A 23,179-nucleotide genomic window follows, 5' to 3' on the forward strand; every position below is an offset into this window, starting at 1 on the left:
ACTGAGGGTGATGGTTTACCACTTAAATCAATGATACACAGTGTTAGCTGTAATACTGTTATCTGTCTGTTGCCATTGCTGCATGTGTCATTAATATTAGCTTTTAAATTTTAATCATTTTTAATGAAATAACGCATATAGTTCAGTCTCAGACTCTCATGTATATTTACCTTTACAAGAGTTCACACCTGCAATCAAGCATTCCCAATTTAGGCTCCCCAACTCATAGCATTTAGAGGAAAAACATAAATACATTGGTACATTTCCAATGTTTTGCATCTACTAACGTTTAACAAAAAGGCATGCTTGCAAATCCCTGGCTTAAATGCACAAATGTCTTTTTAAAATAATTATTTTGAAACCGTGTGGACAACATATATAGGTTTTAAAACTTTTTAAATGTTAGGAATTTAAGTCAATTTTAAAATCCCGAAGAAATTTATTTGAATGTGCTAATATTCCAGCTCATGGCTTTGTTTTAGAGTATGTTATAACAGTAGTCAGGCTCACACAGGGAGTATGCTGAGATGGGTATAAGGTTTTTTGTGCTCATCAACAGACATTGCCTGCTTGATTTGATTTCTACAATGTACAGTGTGGTGAATTCAACTGTACAAATTCAGCCGGTTGTATTACTACTGCATAACATCTTTTGTTCTGACCTGTTGACCAGATTATGAGCTGGTATTATAATGGCTAGTTTGTTTTTTGCCTTTGTCCAATTCAAAATCACATCGTACTACTCATTTCATTATCAGTACCATACACAGCACTATTACATTATTAGCACTAATAATACTGGGGTTGGAAACATAACAGCTGCAGATGACTACTGTTCCGCCATCAGCCACATGCTGTTCTGTTATACGTACATATGTTCAATCAGCAGCTCTGACAGATGACAAACCACTGTTTAATTAATGAATGTGAATGGGCAGGCTTGAACCCCTCACCATTTTTTTCATTTTGTTAAACTCAACAATAGACATGCAGTGACACAGCTTCTGAACTTTTGCTTTTTGTTAAAGCTGCTCTAGAAAAAGAGGAATCAATGTGAATGTGTTGTCAAAGGCACGACAACTGGCAGCTGGACTTTACACTTTGGATTATGCACAAGATGCTGCTGAAAGTACCACTGTTTGGTTTTGCAGCATGCAGCATGAATTTAAGGCTTTTTTGCACTTTTACATTGGTCTACTCTTTGCGTGCAATATTCCCTTGTAAACACTGAAATAGTGTCAATCATCGTAACCTGCAACAAGGTACTCAAAATAGTTATGACACTGAACATATGGGCATTTTGTGTAATCAGTTTTTTCATCACCTGTCTACCATGAATTTTGGGCCTACAATATTTAATACAAAGTATGGTTAGGCCACATTATCCCCAGTATAAAGTCCCCAGGATCCCTCGGATAATTTAATCCGAGCAAAAATGGTAACATGTATGTGGGTGAGACTCATTAGGTTGGCATGCTAATTAAAGCGTTCTGTGAATGGGATGGTGCATGTACAAATATAGAAAGTTAAAATGATGTTTAATGATATGTTGGAAAAATTGGATTTTATTTTTACATTTATAAAGCAAATCTGTCACAGAAATAGAGTAGCCATCTTAGTTGTTGTCAGCCTCCTATGTATGGGTGGTAGTAGCTCACACCAAAATAGTTATATTCAGATTCTCTACATTTCTGGCCTTCGTGTCCAGCTTTCAGACTGACTGGGTCATTTAATGCTGTTTCCGAAGGTGTTGTGATGCTGACTATTTTTATCCACATGCAGCAGTGTTTTGCAGAGCAAGGTGGAGAAGGCCCAGCATCCAGTTAAGGAGTGTTACTGTAACATTAGTAGCATTTCTGAAATTGAATCAATATAAATTGTGCCTGCTAAATGGTGTAATGGATTTTTTTTCTAGTCCATGATTCATGGGCCACAGAGTGTAATCAATATCTGAAATGCTGCCTAAGTGCACGAGGCACATTGTTTCACTTGTGATAGGCTATCCCAAATGTACCTTGCTATCTCTGACCATTATTTCATAGACCAAGGAACTGTAGACACAAGGGTTTATTCTGTGGAAGTGATTCGTAGTTGTACTGTGGAAATAGTGTTGTACTGATAGATTATAGCAATGTGAGAAATAATAAGATTAATTTTAACTAAATGTTAGCTGCACATTGGCCTATACACCTTGAGGACAAACTGGTTGTTTTTGGCTCTGCTGACAGTAGACCAGCTTTACCTGCTGTTTTGTTTAAAGATGTCAGTTTAGAAAAGATTTCCATCTCCTAGCTGTGTAAGGAGTAGACTGTGGATAAAACCAAATGCTCTGTGAAATCAGGTAAATCAGAAAAAGTAGAACGTTCACAACCCCAAATTCAAATCCATGTCAGTTAAATTTAAATTCTCCACGGCTGTGCTCTTCTTCTGTATTTGAATACACATCTCTGAGTCAATATTCCCTCTGATGTGGAAAATTTAATTTGGGTAAGATACTAGTGCAGACAAATTGTCTCAATTTTGACTGCTGTCAATGTAAACATTTTCCTTCTTTTCTCTTCACTATCTTCCCCTGTCCTCCAGATTCTAACATTTGAGACGAAGAACCCGATAGAGCTCGCTGAGCGTCTGCGTGCCGTCTGTGGGAATCAGAGCAATGCATATGCACGCCTGCTGGAGTACCGTCTCAATGCTTTGCGCGGCCTGTGGGGGGCGCAACGGCAGCTGGCCCTGGAGGAGCAGCAGGAGCGAGAGGGAACTGGAGGGGCTGATGAGGAGACCTTGGCCTTGCTCAAAAGACAAGGTCTGCTCCAGCAACCCGAGCAGGCGCCCTTCACCTCCCGTGTCGGTCTGCTGCTGGTCTTTCCCCTTTTGCAGTCCCAGACTCGCAGTGACCCAGCGCTCTGCGGTGTCACAGCAGAGGTACTGCTAGCCTGCCTCCGGGACTGCCAGCCGCTCAGCCTCAGCAAAGAGCCCGCTGACTGCCTCAATGGCCTGGAGGGGTTGCTCTGCTCCTGGCTGGAAGATGGTGCCCAGGAGTCAGGCCAACCACAGGGGCAGGCTCAGACGCAGATCCTCCACACACACAGACAGAGGGAAAACGCTGCTGCTGCACTTGTGGCCCTTGCCTGTGCCAGGTAAGGCCATACATACTCGCTGTCCCACCTTCACAATTGTTAGGATCCCTCTGTTGGCTCTTATAGACAATGGGTTTCATTCATGAAAAGTGAGTAAATCTGTGTGTAGATTTGCACATAAAAGCCTACTCTACTAAAAACCTACTCCGGATTCAGGAACGCCGCGAGAAACTCAGATTTGATCGTAAACACATGTGTATGATCATGAATGCCAATCCATCGTAAAGTGACAGCGCGCTCCTGGTAATCAGCAATTAGCATAAATCCCCGCCCATGAATAGCCAATGACCACCATATAAGGAGGTGTAGGTGCATCCAATCGACCTGTCAGTCATGGCGCAAACAAAGAAAGAGAGTGAAAGAAAAAAGAATTTTTCCGAAGCAGAGATCGAAATAATTTTGGGTGATGTGGACTTAAGAAAAAACATTTTAGTTTCTTCAGTTAGTAGTGGTGTGACAGGGACAGGCAAAGCGAAGGCCTGGAGGGAGGTAACAGATGCTGTTAATGTTGTCTCCGTAGTACAAAGAACCGTGTCAGAGGTGAAGCGTAAATGGTTATTTTAACAAATGATACGGATAACATATAGCCTACAGCAGTTTTGTATACATCGTCTTCAAATTATTTGAACCTTAATAGCCTAAAGCTCTGTTTTATACAACGTAAATTAAACGTTTTTCAAATCAGATTTATTCATTCATATGATCAAAAAGCCACAAAAAAAACAACAACAAACAACAACAACAAAAAAAAAACGTGTTGTCTCAAATAATTCTTTCAGCTGGCACATGCTCCTTCGTGGCTCCACCACCTGCTGCTCCTGCTGAACCCAGGCACCGAGGCCGAAGAGACTGTGATCCGGCTGTCCTTACGGATATTTTTATTATCATCATTCAACATGTAGAGAGAACGTGTAATCTATTGAGTCGATTTACATAGATAATTCACAATCATGAACCTAATCTGGATCTTAAACCTGCTAATTGCCAACTAATTTAACTAAATGTGTTATATTTTTAATATTTTGTCATGTTTAGATTACGTGTTTCAAAGGCATCTGTGTATTGTGTACATAACAGAGCGCGATACGAGTTAAAATTGTAATTTCCAGTCGTGACAAGCAATATTTATGTGCTTTACTAAATTTACACAAGCACTACAAGTGGTCAGGAGCAGGAGTAGATTTTGTTAGTAGCTACGAAAAGATCGGAGCTACTAAAATATTGATGAATGCGGACATGAACGTAAATTTCCGTCTGCGAACACTTTACACACAAATTCCTTCTGCTCATGTTTCATGAATGAGACCCAATGTATTTAACTAACAATAATCAGTAAAGGGATATTAATGTATACAAACACTTCAAGTCAAAATAACGTGATCAAGAAAGTGTCTTATCGAAAACATTAGTCACTCTACTCAGAAGCAATCAGTTAGTCAGTTTTTCCTGGCAGCCAAAGCTAAAATAAGCTCATCATTGACCTACTGATCAGTTTCCCTTCCCCTCTCTTCAGTGTACATGTTACATGAATGATCATGCTTGATTCAGTGCTCAAAACCATCCAACACACACTGTAGCACGGTCAGATAAAGGCATAGCTGAACACTTAGTGATTGATATTTTATATATCATTAAATTGGTGGGCATAAACAGACATCCCTGCTCTCTGTCAGCTAAGTGGCAGGGCAGTGTTCCAATGTTCTGACGTCAAACTAAGCTCTTGCTGTAGTCTGATCTGTGCTCTTTCAGCACGAGGTACTGACGCTGTTTGAAAGTGATGTTAGTACAGAAGAAAGTGATAAGTTTTGTCTCCTGCTGCAGCTTTAGCCATTATTCTACAGTTTGTGAACTTTATGGGGCAGCAGCACAGGGCCCCTGGGAGAGACAGGGCTATACACACAGTGTGTTGTATGCTTATAGGAAGGGGTGTCGCAGATTGTTTTTATAAGCAATATTCACCTTGTGCTTTGCTCACATGAAAAAAAAAAAACAACAATAAGAAGAGAAGTTAAACTTATGAATCATATATAAGTGCTCTGGTGTTTTTGTTTGATACCTAGCCTGCAGAATGTGCTTGTTTTTTGCATTTGTGCCTGAACTCTGGCTTCTGCTGGTGACAACAGATCTTGACTTGTCAAAACCAGAACTCTCCACTCTTTGTTCAGCCTCTGTTGAGGCTGAGAGCTCTTTGTTGTGGGGAAGCATCCAGCCCTGGTGCCTTTTCACCAACAGTGGGAGCTAATTAAAGAGCTATCTGCTTTACTCCCCCTCACCTCTGATGGGGCTGGTTAGTAAATTCACAATGTCAGAGGATAAGTAAGCAGAAAGACTGTGTAGCCATGTGCTTTGACATCAGTTGTTGATAAGATGTTTATATAGTGAGGTGCAGAAGGGGACTCTGACACATGACTCATCTGAATTGTCTGTCGCCTGTGGAACATGTAAACACTGATTCACACGTGTACGTTCTGTACTATAACACATGGCAGGATTTTCCTGGATTATATCCAGCATCCAGTAACAATGCAACATGTTGGTGATACACAAGTCAGAATTCTTATTTTTCTAGCTCCCTTTCTGCCACACACATTTGGTGGCATGTTGGGTGGTTGTCAGTAAAATTATGCCATCACTATAGACATTATAATGACTATCATCATATTGTTATCTATCCCTCCATTTTCTTTTTATGCCTAGTTGAAGACATTTTTCAAATCTGTAGTTGAAAACCTTGTCTTTTGCATGAGAGAATGCCAGAGTATCACTTCAGTAGACCTCCTCTCTTGCACAGATCTTCTCCCTGATTATAGAATTACTTGAACTAGTGCAGTGCCTGTTCAAAATGGGTCGATTGCTTGGCCTCAGGAATTTGCTGCATGCAGCTTTCTAGAGAACTGCTCATCGGAAAAAACTTCACATTGGACACTGCGATTCCTAGGGTCCTGAGCAAAAAGCACGCCATGCATGCATGTATACATGTCATTTGGATGCAAATACTTGAACAACTGTTTTATGGCCTCAATGAAGTCAAAGCCTGGCTATTTCTGGGAACAAAAGCGTTCATTCCGAAAATAAAATCCCTGATGCTTGAATTGTTTGAGAGCTGTACCCAGCATACCATTTGGTTGTGTAACACTTAATAGGGCTCCCCTCACAATACACTACACAGTGTGTACATTAAAGAAATACAAGTAAAAATATTCTGTAGATCTCAAGAGTTTGCTCTCAACACTGCACTTTCTTGGGTCCTCATCAATACAGCCTCCAAGGGTGAAGTGGATCAGATGAGTGGTTGTGGAGGAAATCAAAAGACGTATATGCATACATACATAGTTAGAGACAGAGACTTTCTCCATTTTACTTAGATGTCTTCAGTTTATAGCCTTGGATGTGGCGAAGCAATAAATGAACACTGCACAAAGTTAAGTAGGTTGCTCATTACACCCTGCTAAGAGTCGCTGTGTAAAATAATCTCTGTGCTGCATTCTAATGGAAAACATTTTTTAATTCAGATTCAAAAAACTTAGCATTTTAATTCCCAGCACATTACATCGGATCCCCTCCATAATTCAAGCTGAGTATTATTCCACTTACAGTTCCAAAAATGCTTAACAATGAGCTTTCACTTGTGCGTCATGCTGAGGCCTCCAGACTAATCTGCCAAACTATTCTCCAGGGGATCTCTGAAGACCTTCATCCACACAGTTCACCTGCTGCAGAAACAAACCGATCTGGGCCAGCTCCCTGTGTCAGATGTCCTGTACAGGTGAGGGTGGTATTTTGGTTCATCTGAAAGATAAATATTAGTATCTCTCCTGATGTGTAACCACCCTGTGTCGCTCCTACGTCAGACTTTTGCTCCTGGAAGGAGGCCCAGGCTCTCCATCCTGCCTCCTGGGGGGCAAACACAGTGTGTCCTGGGGTTTTGAGGACATGCTGCCAACACCTGATAATTCTGCTGGAGGAGCAGAGAGTAAAGGTAAAAAAAACATTCTCAAAATGTCTGTGTGATCAGCCTCTACATTTGTAAAACTAAAAGATAGGAATAACAGGCCTAAGTAGACACTGCTCTCATGTGAGTGTGATAAATTATGTCCTGTACATATTTCTAGTTTTCAGGCTTGCACGTAATAGAGAGGACTGAGCTTGTCATATTCCCCATCATAATACTGCCCTGCTTTCTGTTTTATTTACTCACCTTTAGATTATTTATAATCCCCTTTGCCTGAAGTGCATAAAATGTGTAAAATCCCAACAAAAATAAAGGGAGGAGAGTGCATAGCCTGGTACAACGCTCATTTTGCCTCATTTTACTGTATATGTATGCTACAATGTCTTATCCCTACTCATCATATTTTACACTTGGGCAGAAGCCTTTTGCATTGTATCTTAACACAGGGGGTTGGTGGTTAGTTTTAGGCAACGAAACTACGTGGTTAGGCTCAGGAAAAGATTGTGGTTGACGTTAGTCATGTGAGTTGACTCACATGACCAATGACACACAAGACTAACGGCAGACGTGCAAAAAACAAACAAACAAAGTTTCACACAAAACACCAACACTGTTTCCTGGGTCAAAGTCCTGGTCTTGCTGGACCCAAATTCTCTCCCACCCACCATAAGCAGATTTTCTCTGTCTTTATACACAGCCATTGCTCTGAATGTCGTAAGAATGAGGTGGATGGGTTTACAATGGAGTTGGTTGAAAGTATGGTGTGTCTCACACAGACACTTAAGGGGGCATTGTGTGTCCGTATCTGATGCTGACGCACGCTGCCCAAGTGCATTGTTTGACGCCCTGCGATTGAGACCAGGTTGATGTATGTACAGGGAGGGCATTAGAGCCCATGTTGAAACTTAAGAGCTGTGACTATGAGAAGGTAAAGCAAAGCCGGGAGAAAGTGACATTCACTCTCCAGCAATCCATCATCTGACCTTGTGATAGAAGCTGATCAGGGCATATATCCATTGAGCAGGTTTGCATATTTATATTTTAAGGTAATCTGACACTAGATCTGTAGTCTTGGATCTCTGAAGGCGTCACAATCCTCAAAATGAAAAATTTAGCAAAGCAGACAGATGTCTTTGTTTAGCATCCTCATTCTCTGCTCTCTTCTCTCCACTTCATCCACTTCCCTGCTGATACTTCCCCTTTCTTTTCTTTACGATTATCTGTCATCTGATTGTCATTGCCCTTATATCGAAGTCTTTTTGTCCCTGTGTGTTGCAGACACTGACCTGGGGCGCTGTCTAGCCACAGACGGGCTCTATCTGTATACCACTAACTCCTCCGGGAGAGGACTCAGCAAGCTGGGCTCTGGTTTACATGGGACACTGAGGTAATGTGACTCTCCTCGCCTGCCTTTTTTTTTATCTGCAGCATTCAGAGAATAGCAAGAGAGAAAGACAGACGGAGAGGGCAAAACACTAAAAATATCGCTCATCCATCCCATGGCATTGTGTTATTTTCTTTTTCCCTTTTTAAACCAATATCTGCAGTATGCAGTCACATCCTGCCTAACTGTGTTTGATTGATACGGTTGATTTTTATAAGGGACAAAAGGGCGTTGTGTGCTCTGCCTCTCAATTCCATGCTGTAGCTCCAAATAACCCAATTTGTAAGCAGAGGGCAGCTTTCTGCCACAGTGTGTTTTTAGAGTTCAAAGGGCCCAGAGACCTTTTGTTTCACTTTCAGAAAAGATACATGTGCCAGGTTTAGGCTTGTGAGTTAGTTAATTTTATGCTGGAAGTATTAATCACTTGATTAAACGAGAAACAACAACTTGGAAAATAAACATTTTTGTAAGGAAATGAGACTCGTTGGGACCCATACTACAGCAATAACCCACAGCAGTAAGTACAATTCTTAGCAATGGCATGCAGACAACTAGAACTGTGGAACCACAACAGCTTTGAATGAGCATGCCAACCCTTTTCTTAAAGAACATGCTCTTAATTGTCATAATCAGCACTGAATATAGTAAACAAGATGCTTAATTCTGCTGGGAGAATTTTAATGTCGGCAGATAATTAACACAATTAATTTGAAGGCAAAGCATGTACACACGTGATGTTATGCTGTTTTACTTAACTCGTTTTCTCATTCTGCATCAACTAGTGTCCCAGCTAGTTTCTCAACAAAAAGGTCTCCTTTCAAATATTCAATAATACACAATACAGAACACGTAAATAGATGCACTTTGTGTCTGTGCAGGGGTTTTGTGTACTGTCGAAATGAAGAGTTGGAGCCTGGCTGGGTGGTGTTCAGCAGTGGTCGCCTCCTCCATCGTCCCTCCTCCTTTGATGCCAAGCCTCATCAGCTGTGCCAGGTCATTGACCCCTTCACCCTCCAGGTATTCCACTATTTTGAACTTGATGCTGTGTCTTGATGCATTTCATTTTCATCACGAGTCTCGCATTAATTCTTACTTGTCATTTTAATGTGGTTTTATTATCCCATCATGCAACATAAAAATGATTTGATAGTACCAACAAGGCATGAAGGCTTAAAATTGGGCAGCATTTCTTTCTATTCAGGATGCAATAAAACCACAGTCTAAATGCAGGTGATGAAGATGTATGAATGAAAGTATGTATGAATTTGTACAAAGACGGGATATATGAAAGCTACATTCAGTCTAACCGTAGTCATTAAATCAAACCAGCTCTGAGTTAATATGGCTAATGTTTGCTGTGCCATTTTCAGGTGTGCCAGATTGTGCCCATGCCAGCCCACCACTTCCCTGTGGGCAGCAGCATGACCACGCTGCACCTCTGCTCAGATGGAACCTACCTGTACTGGGTCTGGTCCCCAGCCAGTCTCAATGAGAAGACACAGAAAGGCCACTCTGTCTTCATGGATGTCTTTCACCTGTCTGTGAGTACAATATGCCCTGCTATATACAGTAGTTTCAATTTGTTAATGTCTGTGTTCCATCTTTAATGTTTTCTCTACCTCCCCCCCACCCCCCCACCCCACCCCTCCATGGTACAGACACAGACAGGGTTGTGTGTTGCAGACATCTTGCAGGAGAGGGTTATTCTAACTCGCAAGGAAGGCGAGTCTTCAAAGTGCTTGAATGAGCTTCTCTTGAGTCGAATGTCACGCTTCCGGGCCTCCCATTCTGCCACACTGGCTGCTCTCACAGGCTCTGCAATCACCAACACTGTCAAAGAGGAACAGTCTGGTAATTCATCAGCACAACTTAAAGTCATCCAGAAATGACATATGATTCAGTGTGCAACTCATGGTGAATCTTAGGGTTATTAAAATCATTTCTGGTGACACTCATCTTCTTAACTCTTACAGCTGTCAACACTAGCTGTGGACTCCCTTTAAAGACCCTAAGAAAGACCCCTATGTATGTATGTGGAACCTATCTAGTGATGCTGGTCTCACCTCCTGGTGTGTCTGGGAGCTCTGCCACACGCTCCCTGTTTGGAGGCACCAGCAGCCTGTCCTCTCTTAAAAGTAAGAGCACACACTGTCACTTGTAAATCCGCACTGTTATGTGTTTGCCATAACTTCTGACAGTTATGCTGCCATTTAGTTTTTCTCAAAAAGTTAGAGATAATGTAAATTGATTTACTTAATGTGAAGATATAGTACACTGCAAAGACTTTGAGAAAAAAGTAAAAGCATTCTACATCATGTTAAAGGGAAACACCAACGGGAAAACGACAAACATCATTCATCTGCACACACTGCCCACACTGCAGTAACACAGAGCTGGTTGAAAAGAGACAAAGTTTCTTTTCAAGCTTCTAGTGGACAGCAAGTGTTCTGATAATAGTCTGATTACAGCTTGAAGTCATAAGTTAGGATTGATAATAGTAAGGAACATTACATTTGAACACACACAATGTTTTAATTAACATTACAAGCTCAAGAAAAACAATTTGCATTATTTGTGATTTAATGATGAAAAAAAATGTAAGGAATGCATTTGTTTACTCAACTTACATTTTTATTTGTTCAGTATTAGCCTCCAGCCTAGTTTTTAACCTGGCTGATGGTCAGTTCAGCAGCCGCGCAGACCTCATTGATGCTCCTGGCAGTTCATTAGGCAGGGGAGCCCAGGTGGCGGGACTAGGTAAGCTCAGCTTTGTCACATTCTCCTCTTATGTGTTGAACTCACAGATGATAGTCACACAATGCTTTGCCAGTTTAAGTGACATGTATTTCTATAATCACTGGCTTCACAGGAGCATGTTATGATGCACTGAACAACTTGATCTGGACCTGCTCCAGTGATTACATAGATCAATGGTGCAATCCTGGGAACCAAGCCTTTCATCATGTGTGCCATAGGCTTGGTGTCAGCCATGTCATCAAAGAACCCAAAGGTAGATTAAAAAAATTGCACTGAAACCACCAGACGCTCTTCATATCAGAGTCAGACATTTGAATATCTGTCAAACTTTTCTTTTCACAGAGGAAACTGTGGCCACTGGCGAGGTTATCAACCAGCTACTTCATCATGTAGGTGCTATGTGTATCCATCAGCTCAACCTGCTGGCAGCCAGCAGCAACAGCTTGCCCCTGGGGGCCTTGCTTGGTAAACAGCATCCCATCGAGGCCCGTCACTTCAGCAGCATCTGTGACATTATGGAGAAGGCCATGGTCAATGGAGACACATGCATCATTCGCTGCATCTTGGTGGTGTTCCAGGTCAGTCAGAGTTGCAGCTGGGGACAGTATTGCAGACAATGACTCAGCTTTTTTCTGTGTTTTGAGTTTCTTCTCTTTTTTGTCGGTCCTGTCCAGGTGGTGTTTAGGTTTTTCAATCCTCAGTCTGAGCAGAATAGGGAAAGTGTGCGTCGTTCAGGCCTACTCCTGTGGCAGCTACTCATGGCTCCAGTGGATCAGATTGGAGCAGAGATCCAGAGAGAGGTGTGCCTGGCCATCAGGTAAGTCCAGTATACTATATATATGTATATAAAAGAAAACTAATAGTTAAAAGGGTGTTTTGTAAAATCAGCGATCATAATGATATTCGAATGGATCTTTTCTTTTTACCTCCTCTCTGTCTCTGTAGCTCAGGCCTGAATACTTTGTATCAGGGGGAGACTGAACTCAACAAACTGCTGAAACTGGTTTTAACTGAAGGTGACTATGATACTAAACACACATTTAATATAACTAGTTGTTTTGTGGTAAATATATTTGACATTCTGTGTATTTGTTTGTGACATTCAGGTGAAAGGAACAGTGGCCTGTCTCAACTTCGTGATGTCATTCTTACCAACTTGGCAGACCAGCTGCAGAAGAATAGATTTGGGAGTGAAGAAGATGACCACTACAGGTAAGTGGCTATCCTGAAACTATAGGGTACAATATCATTTTACATAGGCTCTGATGTTAACACAAAACCAGCAAAGTGTACTTAGTAGAATGCAGATCTCTGCCAGGCAGCTGCCCAAGCTGAGCGTAGCCACTCTTTAAGATTCTTGCAGTTTCAGCAGATGTGCCGCAGCATTTGTTTGGAAGCTAATAAAAACACACTTTGTGTATTTTTGACAAAGCAATGATGCGTTTCACAGAGCTGATTGAGTTCTCCTGCTAACAGGCACTGTATGTGAAAAAATAGATAGAAAATAATTATGATGATTGAATGTATTTTTAATAACTTCAACTGCAAATCTTTGATCCATGTCATTCATAGCTGGGCTTCAACAGTAATAACCTTTTCTATAGGCTACATCACACAAAGAGCAATAAACAAAATTAAAATAGACAGAAAAAGAAAAAATCATACTATATAGCCTGTTTACTTACTGTTGTAGAGGCAAAATGTCAAGAAAAAAATCAGGCAAGTCTAAAAAATTTGGCATGTAAAACCCTTCGCTTCTGAATTGCTCCCGGTGTGGTATTGCGCCAGTCATAGGATGAAACAAAACCTTGTTGCAGCTGCACCCCATGAATTGTCCCTCCTTGATTCCTTATAATCAAGATGGCATTGGCAGTAATGAAAACGGGGACTAATAAATGTCGTATTGTGCCTAACTTTAGTGCATCATAACATCTCAGTTACGTAATTAAACTGCAGCTGGTTCGGTTGAAATTAAGATCAAACCTTTTTATGGATGTCAGTTTTTTAGCTACACTGAAGGCCAAAATGTGGCCTCCAGCGGACTACTTAGGGCTTGTTGGTTTTAGCTGAGCTGATTTCTGAAAAACTTGTGGCCTCTATGGGCCCATTAGGAGGAGAGAGGAGTCAGGAGTTAATGACGGTATGAAATACTCAATAAAACAGGTTTTTCAACAACACAAAATATGATGCTGATTGGTGCGGTAGTTTGCAACGAGAAAAGACAGAGAAAAGACAGACACACACACACACACACACACACACACACACACACACACACACACACACACATCCTAACACATTATCCCCTCCAGGCTTACACCTGGCAAAGATGACAATGTCAGGTGTTACTTTAAAAATACAAGTTAGCTCCCTGTAGGTATGTACTTGTTCAAAGTGGTAGAAATCTCTGTCTTTTACAGATTGAGTGATGAACTGCTGCACTGTATTCTCAAGACTGTTGTCCGGGAATCCTGCCTCGTCATTACCAAATGTCAGACTGTCGCACGAGACGACTTCCAGAAGCTGCTCTCCACTGTGCCAGTATGACTAGCATTTCAGCAGAACTACATGCCATCTGTGTTGATTGAGATCACATGTTTTGTGAGATTGCACTCGTCTAAACTTGAGATGGTTTTTTGCCTCTCTGTAGGTGGTCTCACCTAGTCTGCGCTACCTCATGGCTGTTCAGAACCACCTCCTCAGTAATACCATTCTTATCCGTCCGGATGATAATGACGACAGTGACAGCTCCCTACAAGGGGAAACAATGAAGGTACAGGTAAACATCCCCTTTAAATACCCCTACCTCTGTGCATGTGGTGTGTCTGTCAATGAGAGAGCAACCCACCAGACGGAGCAATGGGAGATAATTGTTCTTTTACAGCACTGCTTAGTAATTTGTGCTTATTGCAGTTTTAATGATGTCAGTTAACGGGGCTATATTAAGTAAGAATGTGTTGTTTCTAAATATTACTAATATTGGTTAAAAGGATGAAAGCGGAACAGTCTCAAATAAGCCAACAGCTCAGATTGTGTTAATATGTGGAGTTTTTTTCTGCAGACATAAAATTAACAAAATCATGTTTGTATAATTTCCATATTGCATGACAGAGATGACCATGGAAAATCTTGAAAACAGAGTTACGTAAGTGTGGGCATATTGTGTGTGTGTGTGTGTGGTCCCCAGGAGCTGCAAAGCAGCATCTTATCCCTAGCAACAAAGATCCTGGTGGGATGTGATGAAGTGCTGGAGACCCTGCAGCAGGTGACCACAGCTCTCATTAACAGTGACATTGCTGACAGAGAAACAAGGTGAGCTTTTGACTTCATCTGTTTTTAAAAACTGCCTCTTTAGGGTGGGAAAATAACCCTTTAGTCAGCCAGCCACAGTGGCTGCTGGGTACCTTTAAAATCATGCATGAGACTTTTGAACTTAATCTTTGGTGTCAGCTGTATTACCATAAAACTATAATGTAACTGACAAAAATAAAATGAGACATGATGCTCTCTTAGTTGGCTTTAATGCTCTATTTCTCCGTGAAACAAGATTTAGCTAAACCTGAGTAATGCTGTTGCCTCCTTACAAAGAATAGAAGGGTGTGTGAGAAATCATTTATGTACGCAGGCTTTTGCAATCACTGTGGCTTTGTTTTACCTCTTTAATTTTCCCTATTTCTTGTGTTGTTTTTCCGCTTAGTATCGATCACCTTCACATTGAAAAGCTGCCTTTTCTCTGCTTGTTGTTCAGGTTGAAAGGCCTGGAACAGGTAACCAAGGCCACCATGCTTGGGCACCTGCTACCAGTGTTGCTCACCTCTCTGATGCACCCCAACCTGCAGACCCTCACTCTTGCTGACGCCCTCATGCCTCAGTTGGTGCAGCTGGTCCTCTATACTAGCCAGGTTAGAGTCTTGCCGGTCCAAAAGACAGTTCTTGCATTGAATAAATTGTTTTGCCTTGAGTAACAAAGAAGTATTAAAGTAGTTGTTTCTACTCTCTGTTTTCCAGACTGCCCTGCTACTGAAGACTCAGTCTCCACTTTTCACTGACGAGCCTCCACCTGTGGGGGGCTCTGTAGGGCCGGGGGCAAAAGCATGTGCTGCTGATGACAAGTATGTTTGCTGAACGTCCACCAGAAGCATGCTAACAATCAATTCGCAGTGAATCCATCTGATTATATTTTGGATCACTTGTTTTGTTAGTCATAAACTCAGCTTTGTAAAACCAGTCATTTGTTTGTATTGCATTAGAATTCTTGACGAACGTGAGGAGCCCGGTTTCCTGACTGGACTGAAGATCCCTGCCCCATGGGCTGCTGGGAAGACAGTAGAGACAGTGCATCCTGTGAGGGACAATTACAAGTTCAAGGAGACGGTACACATCCCAGGAGCGCGCTGCCTGTACCTTCGCTTTGATTCTCGCTGCTCCTCACAGTATGATTATGACAAGGTACTGACTCATGCAACTACACTAACTGTAGGTCCAGTGGCCTTCATCCTTTGTGGCTCTGGTTGGGGACATTTTTAATTAAGTGTATTCTTTGACATTTTAGTTGGTCATCTATGCTGGTCCCAATACCAACAGTCGTAAAGTAACAGAATATGGAGGGAACACTCTGGGATATGGCAGTCGTAGTGTCTTGGGGACAGGATGGCCCAAAGACCTTGTCAAGGTAAAAGAAGCTGTTTTTCACAAACATACACAGTAAACACATTGTGCACAAACAGTCTTGAAGAGCTACATTTTTTCTATGTCATGTTTTAGGTTGAAGGAGACACTGTGACGTTTTCTTTTGAGATGAGGAGTGGACGTGAGCACAACACCCCTGATAAAGCCATGTGGGGGTTCTCCTGCACTGTCAGAGCTCAGGTAAAATCTGGGAGCACTGGCATGTCCCAGACATTTGTATTTACTGTTGATTAATCACACTGGCATCATGTAACATGAAGAACAACAGCTAATTCTGTAGATGCTATTTGTTTTTGCTTTCAGGAGTCATCTGAGGATGTCTCTGGAGGCCTCCCCTTCCTGGCAGACCTTGCCCTCGGTCTGTCAGTGCTGGCTTGCTCTATGCTCCGCATTCTCTATAATGGGCCAGAGGTGACAAGAGAGGAGGAAGCCTGCCATGATTTGCTCTGCTCAAAGCTGCTGCAAAGGTGACACAGCTGAATGAAAATACCACAAAATGTCTGCCAGTGATATTGATTACCCATGTGATAAATATAGTACAATTTAAGAAGTGGCACACATTCCTCAGTGGTATGTAGTTGAGTGCAGCAAAACATCTGGCAGCATAGATGACAGACAGATGACACGCTCGTTTTTCTAATAGGTGTCAGTGGCAGGTGGAAGCAAACGGTGCGATCTCTCCTGCCCTCACGCCCAGCCCTTCACCGCTGCCACTCACTATTGAGGAGGATCGGGAGTTCACCTACCCCTCTGATGTGCTCATCCCACCCCCAGGCCTCATGCCAGGGACCTACTTTGATTTGCCTCGTATCCGCCTCCCTCCAGGCATCATGGGAAGGCTACGAGAGGTGTCTGGAAGGGCTCGACCACAATTCCGTCCTAGTATCAAGTAAGAAGGTCATACTGTAACAGTACAGAGGATATTCATGTGACATCATTGTACACAAAAAAGTGAAAACATTGCTGAAATAGAAAGTGCGAGAGAGGCGAAGCAACACAAAGCAATTCTTTCTAAAGCCTGATTTATGGCACGTTGCTTGACATTTTTGATAAGTATTGTTCGACAGGAATTAAACAGTCACACATTGTTTTCAATTTATGTTTCAGCAAAAGGTTTTAAGTTGTTACCATGGTAAGCAGAGACCCTCTGCATTTTTTTATGATGAATCAATGAATCAATACATGAATCATTGATGATTTCTTTGTGTGGAGCTGACAAAAAAATATTTCAGTCAGGACCACTGAAAGAAAACTTTTTTCATTGCAGTGTTATATTTGGTAGTATGGCTTTGTCCTACGTAGAAAGCCTAAGGTGGAGAGAGCACACCTCTCTGCCCCTCCACACGCATACGAGAAAAGCCTGAGGCAGAGAGAGCAAACCTCCCTGCCCTTCCATGCACCTACATGGAAAACCTAAGGCAGGGAGACCAGCAGCAAAGACCCCCCAGAAACAGGACAGAGCAAGCATCAATGACAAACAGAAATAACACTGATTAGTCAGACACAGCTTGAAAAGGAGGAGCTGGGGTGGAGGCGGGTTGCAAAGCAGCTTGCAGAGGAAGCAGCAACAGTAGGCAGGCCAGAGCAGTTTAAATAGGGCGCCCTGAATGAGATTTGCCAATGGGTTGCATAGAAAAGAATCATGAGCTGTCAGCTGACTCCCTTCCATCAATTGATTGGGCTGCTTGAGATCAGTTGATGTAGCTGGGATGTGTCCTGCCTGAACTAAGGGCATGCTAAATTTTGGTCAGTATATGTCTGCTGTTGTTCAGCCTGGTGAAGGCAATTTTGCTGGCCGCTGTCCTCTCAGCTCCCCAGGAGCTGCTGCTGACAGACAGCTGCCTCTGTGGACTGAGATGCTGAATGCAGGTCAGAGTTGGTGGGGATTGAAAACAACTATCTCCGTGGCGACAGTACCAGTTACATTGCAAGACAAATTCTGATGTTGTCCGCAACATAAAAAAATTCTGCAGGTGCGCAACATGAAAGGAAAGTGTCATTTTTTTATTCCTGTTGAACAAATTAAATTTCTGTTGAGCAACACTTATCAAAAGTGTTGAGTGCTCTGCCATAAATCAGGCAAAAGACTGTTTGTTAAATGAATTATGTAATAAATTATAAACATGTTTTCAAACTGGTTCACGGGTGATCAGGATGTCCTTTAAAGTACTTGTGGTTTTGATCACATATCGTTCTTTAAAATAGAATGTCTAGGCTTTTGTATGTCTTCAGGCTTTGTTGATACGGTGAATTTTGATTTAGTTTTGAATCATCATCATTTGTTTTCTTCTCAGTATTGCAGCTCTCCCCATTCGTAGCAGCCATAGTTGGTTAGTTTTTGTGTGTTTATTAGATGAGCAATGTGATATTGCTGTTATATGACAGCATTTATTGATAACTTTTTTGACACAACCAATTTTTTCTGCAAGGGAGGTGATCAGGCCAGATGTCATGGAGGAGGTTATAGTATCCTGTGTCATAAAACACCTAAGCCTGGTGGATGCCCTTCAGTCACTTGTTAACTACCAGTACCGTGAGGATCATGCAGAGGAGTATGACCTGGTCTGTAAGATCATGGCTGAGACCTTCAAGAAGATCAATGCTATGGAACGCCAGCTGCAGGTGAGCTCCTCTTACATAGCAAGGTTTTTAAAAACTAGGATGCTTTGAATTATGTTTGCTTGCTATCAGTGGAAGACACACTGTTCACTGTGCATGTTTGAAAACTTGTTTTTATTTTGGGTATTCAAGAGTTCTAGGTTAGATAGTTAAATGAAGTATTTCCTGTTGGCTGCAGGGAATGAGATTAATGGAGAGTTGCTATTGCATGGCGTTTTTTGCAAAGTTATGTTTATTTGCAGCCAGGACGCTTGTATACTGGGCATATTTAAACCACCTTATGATACCTCTAATCACCAGATTGGAGAGATATTTGCATAATGGGCAGCATATTAAACTACAGCTTGGAAATATGAGAGTATTATTAGTTTTCAGTTGAAATAAGGACACGGCTGAACAGAAGACCTGAGTTTAGCTAAAAAAGAAATTAGGCTAGCAACCTGAACAGAAACAAAGTCTCACTCTGTTTCTAATTATCTCCTGTGTTGTTTTCAGAGTGTTGCAGAATTGGAACAGAAATGGCAGAATGAGGTAGAAGAGGCCCAGCAGGGAAAGCTGGAGAACAACACTCCTTTCTTTCACGACTACCACTTCTTTGAGGTACACTGCTCCACACACACAATTTACAATTTTCCTCTAGAGATTGAAACTACCATTCGCTTTGATATTCATAATCTATTGTTTTGTTTTGTTTTATTTTCCCAGAACAAAATTAAGGAGCTGGAACTACTTTGCTCGCTTAAGGAGGTCCCACTCGATTTTAGTGATTTGGAGAATGTTGTCCTTGCATTGAGGCAAGTAATTAAAAATTATTCTAGCACTACAGGTGTCACGGATCAGTTCGTGCAGTAACATTATGTATCTGCACCTACAGGGAGAAGTTCTTTCAAGAAGTAAACACCATGCACCTCAGGAGTACCACCTCACTGGCCAAAACTAAGGCCTTGGTGAAGAGTCTGATGAATCGCACTGAGCTTCTGCTCCATGTTACCATCGCTCCACATTGCAGAAGTCTAACCAGCACACCCGCAGGCACACCAGGTCCAGGTACTTAAGATCTTTTTATGGGTCCTGTTACGGTGATGGTAATGAAACCCTGTTTGGCAGCAGGGTTGGGAATAGAGATATTTTCCTTCAGATTTTGAAGCCAAATGCTGTCAAACACAAGGTCCATCAGCCAGTGCGTCAATGGGTACAGTTACATAACTTACACAGGAGTCTGACTCTAATTACTTTTTGGAAATACAATGTATCACAGCCTTATTTCTGTAAATCAATATTTTCATCTGTCAGTGTTTGTCAGTTCATAAATCCTGCATAATTAGAAGTGTCTTTAGTTAGCTCAAGGCATCAGTCATGGGAGACAAAATGACAGTGAGTTTGTTTCTCATTTAATATTTCTGATTTTGTTGTGCCAGCCTCGAAGTCTGTGTCAGACGCCAAGACAGTGATCCCCATGGTGAAGCAGCCAGTCTTTCTACGCAGCATGTCAGCACCCTCTGACTTGGAGATGATTGCTAACCAGGACTTAGAGTTTACACATGCACCCCAAAGGTATTTTTCTATTTTTGTTTGATAGAATTAATGTTTGAGAATCATGCAAGGGAACTGGCAATTAATTTATTCCTTTACTTGTTATCTTTAGGAGGCGACACCACCCTACGAGTCATCGCAGCAGCTCCTTTACCCTGCTGCAGTCTCTGGCCATAGAAGACAGCCGTGACAAACCAACATACAGTGTGCTGCTGGGACAGCTCTTTGCCTTTATTGGAACAACACCTGATCAGGCTGTAAATAACTTACTCATTACTCACTTCTTTTTTCGTTGCCATAGCTGTATGAGAATCAGTTGGTAAATTCTGGTCTGACAGTGAGATCTTTTATATCGGTGATTTCTGTAGGTGTCAAGCAGCAGTTTCCTGTCTGCTGCGCAGACGCGTTGGAGACGTGGCAGCACGCGGAAGCAGGCACTTGTTCATATGAGAGAGCTGCTCACTGCTGCTGTCAGAGTGGGTGGCGTCACTCACCTGGTGGGGCCTGTCACAATGGTACTGCAAGGTGGCCCAAGGTAAGAAAGCAGTGCTATTAACAGTAGTAACAATCTCTCCCTACTGTACATACATAACATAGGTAAACACTGACTCAATACGATTATAAAATGTAATCATGATATTACAATATTTAAACATTTTAATGCCACAGTTAAACAATGTTTGAATTTGCCTGATTCTTCAATACATTTGTGTTTATGTGCCATCTGTGCAGGATTGAAGAGCTGACCTGTGGTGGAATGGTAGAGCAGGTGCAGGAGGCCTTTGGGGAGACCATGACATCTGTAGTGTCACTATGTGCTCGTTACCCTATTGCTTGTGCCAACAGTATTGGCTTGCTTTGCACAATCCCCTACACCAGGCAAGATACTTAATCTTGCATCTCTCTTTTGATTTGTCTCTGTATTACTAAACCCTCAGAGTCCTTACCCACATTCATCATCTGTGTTGATATAGGAGTGAAGAGCAGTGCCTGGTGCGGAGCGGTCTGGTCCAGCTCATGGACAGCCTGTGTAGTTTAAGTGGTCAGAGGGAATGCAGCTCAAATGAGAAGCAGACCAAAAAGCAAAAGGTGGCCACCATGGCATGGGCTGCTTTCCAGGTACTGGCCAACCGCTGCATTGAGTGGGAGAAGGTGGAAGGTAAGTTATGCCTGTAGGTCCTTACTTACTCTGATCACGTGTGAAGAGCCATCAAGTTATTTATATTTGTGCTCATCCTGAAAATGCATGGATATACTACATGAACGTGCCTTTAAGTATACATTAACAATGTCCATGTGTTTTTACATGCTCAGAGGAAATGGTTGTACACTACACATTTAGTAGTATGTTGTAATGATAGGTAAGTAATCATTTGTATTCTCTCTTTGAAGGTGGGTCTACCGATGCAGTACACTCAGGTCTGGCACGGCAGGTGTCCAGCCTGCTGACCAATCACCTGGCCCGAGCCACAGAGTGCTGTGGGAATCAGGCAGCTGGCAATGATGCCTTACAGGATGTGCTCAGTCTGCTCAATGACCTGTCCAGGTAAAATTTTATGTCATGTATGCAAATAATATATTTGTTTGAATCATTTATGTATATTGTTATGTCTTTTGTGCGTATTTATACAGTGTTTGTAAAATGTTTCTGTGTTTTGTATTGCAGGAGCCACATAGGGAAAGCTATTCTGAGCCAGCCAGCCTGTGTTTCTAAGCTCTTGTCTCTGCTACTTGACCAGAGACCTTCTCCAAAGCTGGTACTTATCATCCTGCAGCTATGCCGAGCTGCCCTGCCTCTCATGAGTGTGGAGGACTGTGGTAACGTGGCCCTGCCCTCGTGGAGCTACTCTATTAACACACTAGATGCTGAGCAACAAGATGCTAGTGACCCTGCCTCTCGTATCGCCGCCTTGCTGCTCGCCAAGCTGGCAGACTATGTTGTGCCAGGTTGGTCTCTCTTACCTAGGAGTGCTAAATTAATGTGTGTGGAAGGGGGTGAAAGTATGAAGATACTTTCTCCTGCTAATATTTAGTATTTACAATGTTCCCTCTTTGCCAGGCTGTCAGACCCTGCTCTCCCCTAGCTCCTCTGAGCCAGACACTAGTCTTTCCCGTGCCAGTTCAAAAGGAGCTCTGAAGTCTGAGGATGTTGGGGAGGAGGGAGAGGCGGTTGATGGCAAGCTGTCAATCTTCATCCACAAAAGAGAGGACCAGTCATCTCATGAGGTTCTACAACCGCTTCTAAGGTAAGGTTGACCCTGATATCTTTTTTAAATTTCACATTAGCAAGCTTAGTCTCGGTTTCTGACTGTGACATGGGCATTCTTTCATGAACTCCAAAATGCAGTAGCTCAGAGGGACGTCCCTTTCGGCTTGGCACTGGAGCGAACATGGAAAAGGTTGTAAAGATGGACAGAGATATGACAAAGGTAGGATTTTTACTGGGAAAAAAAAACATGTATCCAGAATTCAAAATATACTCACAATATGAGAGCTTGTGTTTCTGTAGCTTTATACCAGTGCCATTCTTACCTCTGCTGTTGTATTTTAACCCCTCTGTAGAGTGGCAGTTGTGAAGTGATAACAGAAGAGGCCTCTGCTGCCCTGAGGAAAGCGAACAAATGGGCCCAGTCTGGTCTGATAGTGAGTGTTGGTCCACCTGTGGAGACTCTAGCCCAGGAGACCGCTGGAGGCATTACCACTGGTGACAAGAAGAAAACTGCTCAGACTGCTGTGTGTCGAGACAGGAATGCTGATCTGGCCAGGTAAGTAAACAAGAATAACCACAGCTGTAATAACTATATTTGTCCACTCCAGCTGTCTTCATCATTCAGTTATAGGTATCAATAAGAGAGTAGTGGTCATACTGCATGTAAATTTGTGTCTGGTTGTCTGGTCAGACCGTACACGTGACAGACTTGTTCTGACTTCTAAATTTGCCTTGCACAGGTCGGACCCTGTTAGGCCATTTATCAGTGGCCATGTTGCCAACAGTATGGCTGCTGAGGTCATTGCTCTGCTGCATAGTCTGCTCACTGCCCCAGAGTCCAACACTGCTCAGATCTGGACTAGCACTGCTGAAAAAGTAAAGGACTATTATGTGTATGA

The 23,179-nt window shown here is 42.3% G+C and overlaps 1 protein-coding gene across 1 annotated transcript in view; it reads left to right on the forward strand.

Annotated features, from left to right (window-relative positions):
• Window positions 1-23,179, forward strand: part of LOC125889858 (probable E3 ubiquitin-protein ligase HECTD4) — a 43,812-nt gene that overhangs the window by 1,950 nt on the left and 18,683 nt on the right. Inside the window, 39 exon segments of the mRNA XM_049578079.1 lie at window positions 2,584-3,137; window positions 6,814-6,903; window positions 6,989-7,116; window positions 8,368-8,476; window positions 9,352-9,490; window positions 9,844-10,014; window positions 10,132-10,324; window positions 10,447-10,608; window positions 11,117-11,230; window positions 11,343-11,483; window positions 11,573-11,808; window positions 11,905-12,047; window positions 12,176-12,246; window positions 12,337-12,442; window positions 13,651-13,771; window positions 13,881-14,009; window positions 14,418-14,542; window positions 14,979-15,132; window positions 15,239-15,342; window positions 15,481-15,679; window positions 15,783-15,902; window positions 15,995-16,099; window positions 16,223-16,386; window positions 16,563-16,808; window positions 18,349-18,541; window positions 19,034-19,138; window positions 19,244-19,336; window positions 19,417-19,585; window positions 19,957-20,092; window positions 20,184-20,328; window positions 20,440-20,606; window positions 20,804-20,950; window positions 21,046-21,230; window positions 21,464-21,617; window positions 21,738-22,018; window positions 22,131-22,317; window positions 22,419-22,500; window positions 22,634-22,836; window positions 23,021-23,156. Of these exon segments, the coding sequence (XP_049434036.1) occupies window positions 2,584-3,137; window positions 6,814-6,903; window positions 6,989-7,116; window positions 8,368-8,476; window positions 9,352-9,490; window positions 9,844-10,014; window positions 10,132-10,324; window positions 10,447-10,608; window positions 11,117-11,230; window positions 11,343-11,483; window positions 11,573-11,808; window positions 11,905-12,047; window positions 12,176-12,246; window positions 12,337-12,442; window positions 13,651-13,771; window positions 13,881-14,009; window positions 14,418-14,542; window positions 14,979-15,132; window positions 15,239-15,342; window positions 15,481-15,679; window positions 15,783-15,902; window positions 15,995-16,099; window positions 16,223-16,386; window positions 16,563-16,808; window positions 18,349-18,541; window positions 19,034-19,138; window positions 19,244-19,336; window positions 19,417-19,585; window positions 19,957-20,092; window positions 20,184-20,328; window positions 20,440-20,606; window positions 20,804-20,950; window positions 21,046-21,230; window positions 21,464-21,617; window positions 21,738-22,018; window positions 22,131-22,317; window positions 22,419-22,500; window positions 22,634-22,836; window positions 23,021-23,156 (6,207 nt within the window).

This window comes from Epinephelus fuscoguttatus, linkage group LG6 (genome assembly GCF_011397635.1).
Source record: "Epinephelus fuscoguttatus linkage group LG6, E.fuscoguttatus.final_Chr_v1".
Classification (NCBI taxonomy): Eukaryota; Metazoa; Chordata; class Actinopteri; order Perciformes; family Serranidae; genus Epinephelus; species Epinephelus fuscoguttatus.